General features: G+C 40.8%; 1 protein-coding gene across 1 annotated transcript in view; it reads right to left on the minus strand.

Annotated features, from left to right (window-relative positions):
• The window catches only part of rars1 (arginyl-tRNA synthetase 1), a gene marked incomplete in the record, with an annotated part of 23,077 nt that overhangs the window by 4,702 nt on the left and 5,428 nt on the right, over positions 1-12,947 (minus strand). Inside the window, 5 exon segments of the mRNA XM_035667034.1 lie at positions 2,305-2,477; positions 8,291-8,396; positions 10,358-10,467; positions 12,046-12,224; positions 12,793-12,897. Coding sequence (XP_035522927.1) covers positions 2,305-2,477; positions 8,291-8,396; positions 10,358-10,467; positions 12,046-12,224; positions 12,793-12,897 — 673 coding nt within the window.

Genomic DNA, 12,947 nt, shown 5'->3' on the forward strand with positions numbered 1-12,947 from the left:
TAAATCCTACACACTGGTCCTAATGAAAGAAATCAAAAACTGCTTTTGAACTCAATTCATTAAACAACTTTTAGGACACCAAATTACACAAAGAGCTTACATACGTAGTTATTTTTCACTATTTCCCAAACATTTAATCGGAAGAATAATCATCAGATTATCGATAACTGAAATCATTACTTTCAGCCTCTGAGCTACAAGTGGCTGTTCTGTTTTTCATTTTTTCTATTAGGTAGCTCCAAGTTGAACAGCAGAGGTCCGTCTGTGTGTCTGTCTCTTTTTTGTCTTTTCTGACACTTGAACACCCACCAGTGAGCTCTCTATTGACTGAATGCAGGAACATCGAATCCTCTCAGGCGAGACTGCTCAAACCCCCCTCTCGCAAAAAAAAAAAAAAAAAAGAGAAGATCAATCTTTGGTGGGCACTCTGCCACCCCGAGTCTAACACCTCCAGGGAAGCTGGAGAGGAAGGAGATCAACGCAGCACTTTGCAGTCAGGAGACGGACACTCGATACAGGGGATAAGGGGTGAGGAGAAATTGGGTCTCGCTGACTGGAAATACCCAGAAGACTAATCCCTTGCCACAAGCACCCACAAGGGCCAGCGAGGCTGATCTGATATGGGTAATGAAAGTATACTGGTACTGGTGAGAGGGTCTAACAGGAGAAATGTATCTGAGGAACTCAATTTAACTTTCAAGATACTTTGAGCGTCCCACGGAGACCAGCTGGTGTTTGAAACTGATCGAGTGATTCATAATACTGTACAGTGTCGAGCATCTCACGTTCCTTGATTAATAGGTTACTGGACAGTCATTTTCTTCTGTGTCACCGTTTGTGAACTTATTATTCACTGTTTGATGCAGAGCTGAGTCGTGTCCTTGCTGTTCTTACATTTTTATCATTACTGGGGTTGGTAATCTCTTAGCTCATTAGCCTCGACTGTATTTAAGGCGCCAGTATACTCAGAAGTGTAAGTTGGATGGTCGAATGGCTTCCGAAGCCCCTTCCCGCTACACCTTTCCAATATCTATAAAGGAGTCTGTGTATTTCTGTAACTTTCCAAAACCAACGCTCCGACATTCACACTCACTGATGAGTCCGCTGTGTGCAGCTTTCTCTAGCACTCTCTTTCTCTCACTGTTGGAACAACCATCTTTGAATCACGATGAATGTCTTCCAGCGGAGGATGAATATGGAGATAACGGCGCATCATTTTTTATGCAAGCAGTATCACGCCACCATAAAGTTAATGGCTATGTCCAACCAATAGTGTCTAACACACTGAAAGCACATTATGTCATAAAATGCAAAAATTAACTATTGGATGTTAACATGTTGATGTTATGTTGTTTTTACGCTTGTTACCACAGTGACAATGTGTTAGATTAGCATGCTAATCTTTAGGAAGGCCTATTTAATATATTATGGAGGCATTAACATTTTAGCCACTTAGCTTGTTCATATGCATTTACTGTAAAAAAAATTAACATGGAATATTGAGCATGTCCTATACATACAATTAACAGCGCAACATGCTTAACTTTAGCATGTTCCATGCTAAATTCTTAAATATGTTAGCATCAGTCTCAAAGTACAGCATTAGTTTCAGAGGTATCCTGTAATCGGCGCTACAAATTTTGATGCATTGGTGGCGCTACATAAAAAGTTTATTTACTGTACTTCTAAAGTGTTGGACCCATAAGTAGCCCACAGTCTGTCATGGAGCGACACTGTTAGCATGGCTAAAAGCGATTATCCAACAAGTCAGCTCCTGTGGTATGTTTTATGCATATATTCTGACTTTTATAGGTTATGATAGGGTCTGTTTAAAATGGTTCCTGTTCTGTGTTCCTTTTGCACAAACAGTGTCGCACAACAACTGCTGACAAGGGCACTGTGGCATCCACATGTACAAGAACGCTGTGACTGTTGGTAAACAGTGAAACAGTTAGAGCGTCCTCTCATGTTCCAGAAAACTGGAGATTACATCTTCTGATGGTGGCGTGATAAGTGTAGAAGATTAATGATTGATGACGTATTAGGGCTGTATAAAAAAGAGCTGTTCTACTGAATGTTCTGTTTTTGTTCCTGCAGAATTAACTCTGCTTTTATTACATTTAATCAAAGTATTTGCTGGAAGATCTTGTGTCTGCTGTTGATTTCCTCTTACCAAATGAAATTGGCGTTACGAAGAGGAGTTGAACCAAAATCGGAACTTTTAAGAAGTTCGGTATTGAACATTTGCAGTAGCGCAGAAGCAGAAACTTGAGTCAAAGTGTGAACATCACAGTGAATCCTCACCTGATGCGGGTGAAAGCGTAGAGGAGGTACGCCGCTGTGTTACCCCGGTCATCCAGCATCTTGTCAAACGAGAAGACATAGTCGTTGATGCGGTTGTGTGAGAGGTCGGCGTATTTGATGCAGCCGAAAGCCACAGACCTCTGGGCTTTGCTCAGCTCCTCCGGGGTCAGGACCTGCACAAAGAGGTTTACAGTTTCATTTAATAAAGCAGACATATGAAAGAACACAGGTATGAAGTTGACAATCTTTCCAATCCAATCATTTTACCTCCCCACACTTTTGAGCATTAAATATTCTGATAACTGCAGCTTTTATCAGCTTGTAATTACTGCAGGTAGTACTTCACCTTATGCTTCTCACAGTAAAACCAGTGAGTTGAATTTAATCCAAATAATGAATTCGCTAACCTCGGGCTGAGATTAAATTGACTTATTAAGTCATAGCCTTTCCTTGAATATGCATGTGATGTGTCTGATACCACGGGGAGTGAACAGTGAGGAAGAAGATTATGCAGAACATTTTATGACAGTGACTCGACTGGAAAACAAAAAAAATCCAGTCAAGCAGAGCACAACAGACCGAGGAAATGACATGACAGTAAATGACAGGATAAAGAATGACAAAACAGAGCCCGGCATGACGGGAAATAAAGGGCTAGGTCGTGACATGATACGTTATATAAAATATGTGTAATAAAGAGGACAAGAAAGGACAGAATAGTCAAGGACAGTTTATTTATCAAGCCAGTCATTCGGTTTCTGGTTTCTGTCACTGTAAATCAACATCTTTGGGTTATAGACTGTTATTTGGGCAAACAGGCATTATGAAGATGTCACTTTGGGCAATTCTCACTATTTCCTGACATTTTTATAGACTAAATGATTAATTGAAAAATAATTTACAGATTAATCAAGTGGTTTCCACACTGGGGGTGTAGAGCCAATGCAGGGATGGGCACATATGACTAGAGAAAGTGGAGCAAAAAAGTTTAAATGTTTTTCTTTTGGAAACAAACAAGACGGCTCCGATGCTAGCAGGGCAATACATATTCAGGTTAGCAAGATTTATTCAGGCAACAAAACAAGTTAAGTCAGACGGACAGATTTTTGACAGGGAAGAAAGTAAAAACTGCTGATGCTCATCCATCAGTCACATCAGTCAAATCCAAAATATGAAGAAACCTGTCCTGCTCTGCAGTTCACCGTCAGTACAGGGGGAGAGGCTCATGTTTTCAATGTGTAAAAACTGGGCAACTAATTTCATTTTTCATATGCACAACAGAAACTAATGAGAAGCATCCAAATGAATGAACAAACATATTCATGATACAGTTCATGTTCTTGACTGTTGTTTCAATTAAATTTAATTAAGATTTGCAATAACTTTTGTTTTTCTTTTGTTACCACAGAACTGTCAAGTGTAATCGATAATCAATGCTGAAAATAATGGTGGGTTAAAGCTAGGAATAAAACTAATTATTTTCATTATTGATCAAGCTGGCAATCATTTCTTCTCGATTGCAAAAAAACTACATTGTGTTCACAGAGAGCTTGCTGAGGGCTTTTAACAAACAGTCACAAACGCCCAATTATTAAATTTAGCATCACATATGAAGCTGCAAATCCTGACATATGAGAAGCTGGAACCAGAGACTGTGTGACAATGTTGCGTGCTAAATAACAAATTGTTGCAGCTCTAGTTAAACCCCCTATGACGAGCCCTGAGCAGGACAGGGCAGATCATAACTGACATACAAGGACAGGACCTAATGGGTTAGGGTACAGTGTGACACAACAGGACAGGGAATAACAGAAGGAGACAGGAAAGGACAGAACATAACAGGATACAAAAGTAGACCACGAAAAAAAAAAAATATAGGACAGGAGTAAATAATAAAAGACAGAGGAACATAACGGAGTATAATACAACACAACTGGAGAAAAGAAATCTTAGCAGCAGCGGTGCAGACGGAGGTTCACGGAGGCCAGGGTCGGGGTTTGTTTTAATGAGGCAGGGTTAGCAGATGGTAGACGTGGGCACCGACCCAGACTGAGAGCAGAGTGCCAGGCCAGAAGGGCCTGCAGGGAAACTGTGTTGGCACCGGTTTCCCACAACCTTCTCAGCATTAAAATCATTGCAGTTCAACTGGAAGTCACTGACTGTTTACACTGCACCAAATGCTCCAGATAATACTTAACCAGGTCAGGTTCTGTTGTTTCTTACTCTTTTTTTTTTTTTTACCCCTCTGCAAGTTTAATTTCAGATACAAACACCTCAACAACAGGAGCTGCAACATCAGAAGTTGCGAACACATCTGCTCAAATGAACAGGAGTCGGGGTTTGCTGTGTGAAGTAAACGGAAAACCACAGCTAACAATTGTCTTGGGATGAAGGAAAAGGATTGTCAACGGATGCTTTCTGGGTTGAATTCAAAGACTACCGGGAACAATATGAGGTCAGGAGGTGAAAAAAAACATTACAAATTCCTAAAAAAACCAACATATACTTCTTTTAACAAGGTCTTATTGAGCTGCACAGGAGCACGTGATGAAGAACTGTGTTGTAGCAGGGGGGTCGCAGCAGCTTAGTTTGTTTAATTTGTGAGAGTGAGTCAGGGTGCACACTCATCAAGCTTTCCCTGGTTTAGGGAAAGTTCAGAGGAAGTGATTGTGGTGAAATCTCGACACTGTTAAAAGTTTGTGACTAATAATTTCCTAAGCTATATGTCAGGGAGAACAAATGACATTAGGGTCACAGGAATTTCAGCTGAAATGCCTTGGCAACAAAACTCTCAATTTAAGGAAGTAAAAACTTTGATTCTTGGAGCATTTTAATGCATGTATGGAAACTATTTTTTAGCCATAGGCTCTGGGGTCGGCAAAGTTTTGGCAGTTGTTTCTAGGGCTGTTCCCTAATAGTCGACTAAACTATTGGTCGATGCCCTTTTCAATAGTCAGTCGCAAAAACTGTACCCAGACTACGAGCTTAAAGTACCAGGGGAGGTAGCATAGGAGCGGCGCCGGAATGAGCAGGCTACAGAGCTCAGCAGCCTCCCAGTGACCACAGCCGCGACTGAAGTGAGGCCCAGGACACCAGAGAGGCAGTTACAGGAGAGAAGAAGAGAGTTTGTAGCGTGTTGATTTTTAAGTAACGTTATACATCATCCATCCTATCGATAAGTCTGCAAATATTTATGGTTGTTAAGTTGGAATTTTCCCAAACTGAACAATCACAGCTCCTATGGTCCCTACAGGGTAGATACATGTCCCTGATGTGTAGTTACAATGTTAAGGAGACAGCCATAGCATAACGTTAGCTCAGCTTGTTTCACTGATATCTTAAGATCTAGATGTTTCCAGAAGTTTTTACCAGGAGTCAAATTAGCAGAGTTCTCCTCCTCTCCAAAACAAACGAACCCGGTATTTAAACCCATTAAAAAACGCTGAATAAAGCAGTTTCAAGTTAAAAATCAGTGTTCCTCTGACGCTGCTCTGCAGACATTCCAGGGGGGCTGCTAAGCTCAGCTTGTTTCTCTGATAATTTAAGATCCAGACATCCGATAACTAAAATCTTTCATCTGGTTGAAATATATAGTCAGAAACGACCAAGATCTAAAAGGTATATCATAAAAAATCTGGCTAAAAACTGTATTAAAATTTATATGCATTATAAAATTATAGATTTCTCTGGGTTTGAACACTGTTAGACCGTACACAACTCAACAAAATATATAGCATAGGTCCAGCATTTTTAGATATTTTAATGTAGAAACTTACATATTAATTTAGTAAGTAAGTATATTTTGCTGAATGAATACTTAAGTAAAGGATTTGAATACTTCCTCAACAACTGATGAAGTGTTATTATATATGGTATAATTCAATTATCAGGTGATGATCACTGACAACTTTAATCCATTTCTTAACAGCTGAGTTTTTCTCTTGAACTAAAAACACAAACCTGAGAGAAACTGACGTGTTTTCAGCAATCGAAAACAAAAAAAAGTCAGAAAAAGCATCAGTGCGGCTGCAGACGTGAGGAGGTTCCAGCTCACACAAGATAGAGCAAGAAAAGTGGAACATGATGAAAAGATGGAGGGGAGGAAGAAGGAGAATCAAAGCGAGTGTGTGTTCAGGAGAGACTGCACGCCGTCGGGCCGTCCTCACAGCTCAGCAGATGAGAAGATTTCTGGTGTCGCTGTTTCATATTTCAGTCGCGGTCATCTCTGAATGTGATCAGAAAGATCCAGGATTTGGCTCAGTTTCGTGCAGGATGAGAGCGAGAAGGATTAATGGCTACTGTAGAGTGAGACGGTCATTACTGTAAAATAAGCCTCGTCATTCAGTGTGAATCGAAAGCCTGGGCACGGAAATAATGAGCCGCTCACCAGACCGTCTCCCTCTTGCTTATCAAAGATTCAACATTTGACACGAAATATTGATATAAAATGATTCTAATACAAGCTAAAATAATGTGAAATATTCTGCCAAAAACAATGATCACAGCAGACTGCAACGAAGGAAGGTTTCTGCCAGAAAATTTAAGCAATTATTCTGAGGAGAAATTAGAGCAAATGAAGCAGACTTCCTGCAGATAATTAAATATGAAACAGCAGTACGACTGTTAGAAATAAAACGCTTTCATGGCGATTAAATATTCACCACAGACATAAACGCATTTACAAATGAAATAAAAAACAACCCAACTCCTGAAGTGCTGCAGACATGTTTGTCTTCTTTGATTTGACCTCCAACCTTTTCCTTTTTTCCAAAATGAACACATTTTCCCCCAATTTCAAATCTTCTCTGTGTCAGTGTGCTGTTCAGAAAGTCTCAAAAGTAAAAACAGAACTTTATATTGACTAGCACTACACCGACTGTGTGTGCTGAAAAATAATGTCTCTGCAGAACCTTCTTTCTTTTCTTTTCTTTTCTGTTCATCCAGTTGGCGGTGCATGAGTAAAAGTCAGAGGATTACCAAAGTCAGAAGGATTCATCCACTGTGTGCTGCACCGACAGATCTGACCGACAGTGGTTTTAATAGGAGAGACTGATGTTGTTGGTTCCCTGCTCTACAGATTTTTTACTAAACATTTAAAAAATTAAAAATAACTCTACAATGGATTTCGGGAGGAGGAAATAAAACCGAATGGACAAACCAAACACTGGCTCTAGACAGGGCTTTTTCATTTTTCTGGAGTTCCGTGGCCACTGTAGTTTCTCCGTATTAATCTGTAACCTGCGCCACTAAATCCTACACAGTGGTCTTTTAATACACTGAATTCTTTAACCTTAACTAAAATAACTTTACTGTTGCTGTCTGACCCCTTGCGAATGAGTCAGTTCACCAAATCAGCAGCCATCCAGATACATTTGGTTTTCTTTGTCAATACAGTGCAGGTAAATGGAATTTCATTGGCGCAGCGGACCCTGAGTTATGATTAATTTGTCAAACTTCCAGTCCCAGGGTCAAGACTTAACTTTCATGCTCAATTGCTGCTGTTACTCTGGCTATTTCTCCGTCAGAAAATAGTTCCATTGTGTATTATCCACAGTAAAAAGAACACACAGTTTCTGGAAAGAAAAGTTGATTCTATAAAGATGAAATTCTGTGAGCATCACAAATTAAATTCCCTTCCATTGTATTGGAGTGGAGGCAGAAATCTCAGACATTAATATCTTAAAGCCTGGGCAAATAAAACAAAAAACTGTCTGCATGGCTAGAGAAAATGAACTGACTCTTTAATAGTAATTTCTCCAACGTCTCGTCTCGACTTCGCTTTGAACCCACTCTACTGTGTACTCATTCACCTTGTTTTTAGTTTATGAGACAGCAAATGTGTCCTACAGCGGAGGGCAACTTTTTTATGATGTTAACTAAAAGCTCCTGCGTAGGTAAGAGAGAAAGGAGACATATGTTTTTTTCTCTACCTTAATTTCCTTTGTCAGCAGCCTTTGTTTTTTAAGGAAATGAAAACTTTTCTCACCTTGTCTCTCTCCTTCTCTTTCAATTTGTCCATGGATCGCTTCAGTCCCTCATCCAGCAGGTCCATCAGCCTCACTGTGTCTCCAGAGCGGGTTTTAAACTTCTTCCTGAGCAAGAAACGCAAGAAGCAAAAGGTTAGGTGAGACTCTTTAGTGAAGAAAAAGTACATAAATCCCCAAAACATACAATCTGGCAAACAAAAGGAAAGTTTATGAGACTGCGCATGAAGTTGGGCGTCTCAACATCCCCAAACAGAACTTTCCAGCAGGTACTGAGGTTAGACTTTCTGCCGACAATAATTATCATGACAACAAACTATTAGATTACTTCCGCTTGCCGACGCCTCGAGGCGATACATTTTGTACAATCAAGCAAATCAGATGAGCATTACAAGCAGAAGATTAGCCAAAAATTTAATAACCCCCCTCCTTTCTTCTCTGTTTACTTGGAGCTATAACAGCTCCCCCCGTGGCTGTGTTAAGCCCTTATTGTCTGGATGAGCGATTATGAAAACAGCATGATAAATTTCTAATGGAGTTTGGAGTAGCGCAGACATTGTGGGGCCAATTTACGCCCCCTCAGGTTACTGTGGGACGTTTAGCAGCACTTCGTTATGGCATCTGCGAAGCGTAACGTCAACCTCTGCCTGGGCTTGGCTTCTTCTCTGGACGATTGATTAGGGACAAAACAACAGCGAGACAGATAGTGCTCAAATTATAGAGCCCACTCACCTATCAGCCACGGAGTAATCACCGCTTACTATTAAAGGAAATAAATAATACACAGGGGAAGATATGTCTTACACACTGTAAGAACAAATGAACTGACTGGGACGAAAACAAAGACCGGGACTTAAGTGAAGAAGGAGAGGAAAGAAGTTGGGAAGGAGGAGAACAAGATCAAGACTGAAAATGGAAGACGGAAGAAATAGAGGAGAGGAATGACAAGGAGGAGAAGAAGATAAGGAGGGACAAGAAGATGCAGGAGTAGAAGACAGAGGAGGAAGAGGAGAATAAGGAAGAGGGAAGCCACAGTCTGTATCAGAAAGTGATCTTAGGAAAACGTTCATTCTGTGTTTTCTCAAACTTGATCTGATGTTGTTGTTGTGCAACTTTTAATTACCATTGTCCACCTACTGCAGGACTTTTCTGTTCCCTCCAGCTCCTCACATGCTGAGTAATAACAGCTTAGCATTCCTGGAGTTCAAACGACGACTGTACGGTTTGTGGAGCTGCAGCTGTAGATTTTCCTTTTTATTTGTCAATGCAGTCCTGTAGTAAAGTTCTGTTTTTATGCTTGATAGTAAATGTCATAAAAACATGAAGCAGTGGTGGTAAAGATACAGGGCAAGGACATTCAGATGATTACAGTGAGGTGGGGGAGAAATCTCGGTCTTCGGAGGAGCTGCTTGTCTTTGTTGGCGCTCTGATGACAGCGATTTTGGGCTCATGTTAAGCTGTTATTAGTCTGTACGCAGCTACAACACTGTCAGTCCTTTACCGCTCTCAGTGTCGACACTGTCAGTCGGGCGCTTTACAGCCACAGAGCCTCCATATTTAACCCTGTAACATCCACCAGTCTTAACTGACTGATCTGTGGATTCATGTAAAAGCCTGTGTGTTATGTCCTTTAAATTCCATCATGCAGACTGAATTTTGGGACGATTGGGAGAAATTCATTTATTTGCTGAGAGAAGATGAACACTAGTACTTGTTCAATTAGTACAATGTTAGAGCTACAAGGTGGCATGTCCTGATCTTAAACTTAATATCAAATTACCAATCCTAGGAAGTATAGCTAGTAGACAATTAGCTTAGCTTAACATAAAGACTGGAAGTAGCTAGCCTGGCTCTGTCCAAAGCTTTCCAAGGAACTGTTCCAGCATGTAACTCCCTGTAAAACCCAACGTGTTGTCTTTACACTTTAGGTTTCGTGCGGATTAAACAAATGAGATACAACGTGTTAACATGAGCTTAGGAGGGGTTGGTGGGCGTATGTTTTTTGGTTAGAACCAGGTTTTCATTTACAAATCCAGACCATAAAATCCTCCGTTACAATTTAAACTCACTTGTCTTCCCCCAGCACCACTCCAAAGCCTGCATGCTCCACGCGGGTCACCTGGGGGTTGTACCAGCCGATCATCTGAGCCGCAGCGAACACCACCTGGAAGTGTGTGGCCTAAAAGAGAAAACGCACACACAAATTCAGTGGCATATAGCATAAATGTCATGTTATTCTTTCCACATGCACACGTAGAAACAAAGCATAAATGGGACTGGGTGCAAGTCAGCTGAACATGTCTGTGTCCATTTTTGAGACGTTGTAGTCTGATGCGGCATTTTTTAGGACACTACTCTCCAGCCACGCTAGCGGCTCTGTGTGGTTGTACGCACACACAGCAGTGCTCTGGGCTAAATGCTTACGTTAGCAGGCTTACAATGCCAACATCCTGATTATTATCCTGTATAACGTTTACCATGTTCACCACCTTAGCTTAGCATGTATTTGTGTATGTATATACAGTATGTGTGTGGACTTTGTTCTATTCTATTGGCCATTTATTGTTTCCATTAAATTCTAATTTAAAATATTTGAATATTGGTTTATATACATCGCCTGTGTGTGTAGCATGAAGGGGGATACAACTGTGCAATTCTGCACTGTATAATGACAACAGAGTTGAACACTAAGTACAGCTAATGGTAATGTCATTAGTTTAGCAGGTATTTGGTCATTAATTATTGGATAAATTACAATGTTGACCTGATGATGGCACTAGATGACAAGCCAAAGTTATTTAAATTGATGGTGAGGGGGACAGGAACGTCTGAACCAAATTTCATGGATATCCATCCAATAGTTGTCGAGTGATTTCACTCAAGATCTTAAATGTCAACTTCATGATGGTGCTAGAGTCTGTATCAGGATCACAAGAGTCAGTAGGATTCATCCTCTAGGAGACCGTCAATGTTTGTACGGAATGTTCTCAGACTCCTTACAGTAGATGTTGAGATATTATTACTCTCATCTGTTATACGAGTTAAAACTTGAACGGCAGAGACACAGGATACAACCTGTGCGTCATTCATCCTTTTTCTGTCCTTTTGCAACACATTTAAAATACTGTCACCTTGGTAACGTTACTCACAATCAGCTTGTATTTAGTGCTCCTGATAAATTAAGTTTCCTCAGCTTTAGTTTGAGTAAGACTGCAGACGCTGAGCCCCTCCCTCTCTTCCTTCCAGCTCTTTTGGTTGCTTCTGCTGAGAATGATGACGTCTGTCTTCATAACCAACATTTCAAATCCCAACTTGCTGTCTGTGACACAGACGATGACTGTGCCTCCAACTTGTGTAGGAGGCACCAAATGATAATTTTCAGAGAGATTATTTCAGTGATGAGTTCTAACTATGTCACATTATTATCTACACTGGGGCGGGTTTTGTGTCTGCAGGACACCAGGCGATGCTTCGTCTATACTCTCACTACATCAAAGGTAATGTTATTCCGACAACACTGAGAGGCTAGAGTGTTACACAACAGTTTGTCCCCAATGCCGTACCACCACGGTCAAAAGTTCTGCTTTTGAAGTAGTGAAGAAACGTAAAAATTATAGTTCAGGACTAACAGGACTGAAACTGGTCCCTCTGCTCCATATTACATATTTTAGATTTTTTTTGTTTTATTTTTTTTTGTCCAGCTCCTGTCTTTGTAAACTCCCCCATCCAACATTCCCTATCCTCGCTCCTCACCCACCTGTCCACTGTCTGTAACGTAGATGATGATGTCTGCTTTCTCCGTGAAGATTCGCTGGTGCAGCGCTGCGAGGTCCGATGTGTCGTAGGTGTAGCCGCCGTCAGATTTGACGATAGTGAGGGGGATGGACTGACCCGGGGCGAAGACGATCTTTCGACCCTCGTCCAACTGCACAAAGCCTGAGGAGACAGAGAAAGAAACAAAAAAAAAAGGAAAGATGGGTGGATGAGTGAGGAGGGTACACAGTGGAAAGAGGGGAGCGAGTGGGGTGGAAAATGATGGTTTTAAGAGAAAAAGAGTAATAATATGGGTATGATTGCAGGGAAAAAAGAAAAAGAGGAGATAATGAGTAGAATGGAGAATAAAGAAAGTGCAAAAAAAGAAGGAATTGAGGGTAAAAAGAAAGAAATTAGACAAAATAAAGAGGCAGAAGGAAAGGATGAGATCATTCTCTGAGACAATATGCCCTCTGGTGGGTCCACAACCAAGGAAACAGAGCTACAATTCCAAAATGACCAAAACCAAATTGAATGTTGAGAATGTCTTCAGTGTTACTGGTACAAGAAGGCTTCAACAAAGCCTTTAATAACCCAAGTACAAACAGGCACAACTTGAACATTGTACCAAGGAAACAGGGACTTGAGATACAGAGTTTTTATCTTACGGTGGATCAACAATGAGTGATATCTTGGGAAATAAAATGTCCTGACAAAAACGTTGACAGAGTGAAAACATCAGTGCCCTGACCTTTCTCCTCCAACTCCTTCACAACATTCGTCATCATGTCCTGGTAGTAAGACTCTCCTCTCTCGATGATCTGGATGTCCAGGCAGTTGTAAACCCTCTGAAACTCTGACACACACACACACACACACACATACACACACACAGACATATATAGA

Source organism: Morone saxatilis, unplaced genomic scaffold, assembly GCF_004916995.1.
Source record: "Morone saxatilis isolate NCDOM2014 unplaced genomic scaffold, NCSU_SB_2.0 Contig20, whole genome shotgun sequence".
NCBI classification, from domain to species: domain Eukaryota; kingdom Metazoa; phylum Chordata; class Actinopteri; family Moronidae; genus Morone; species Morone saxatilis.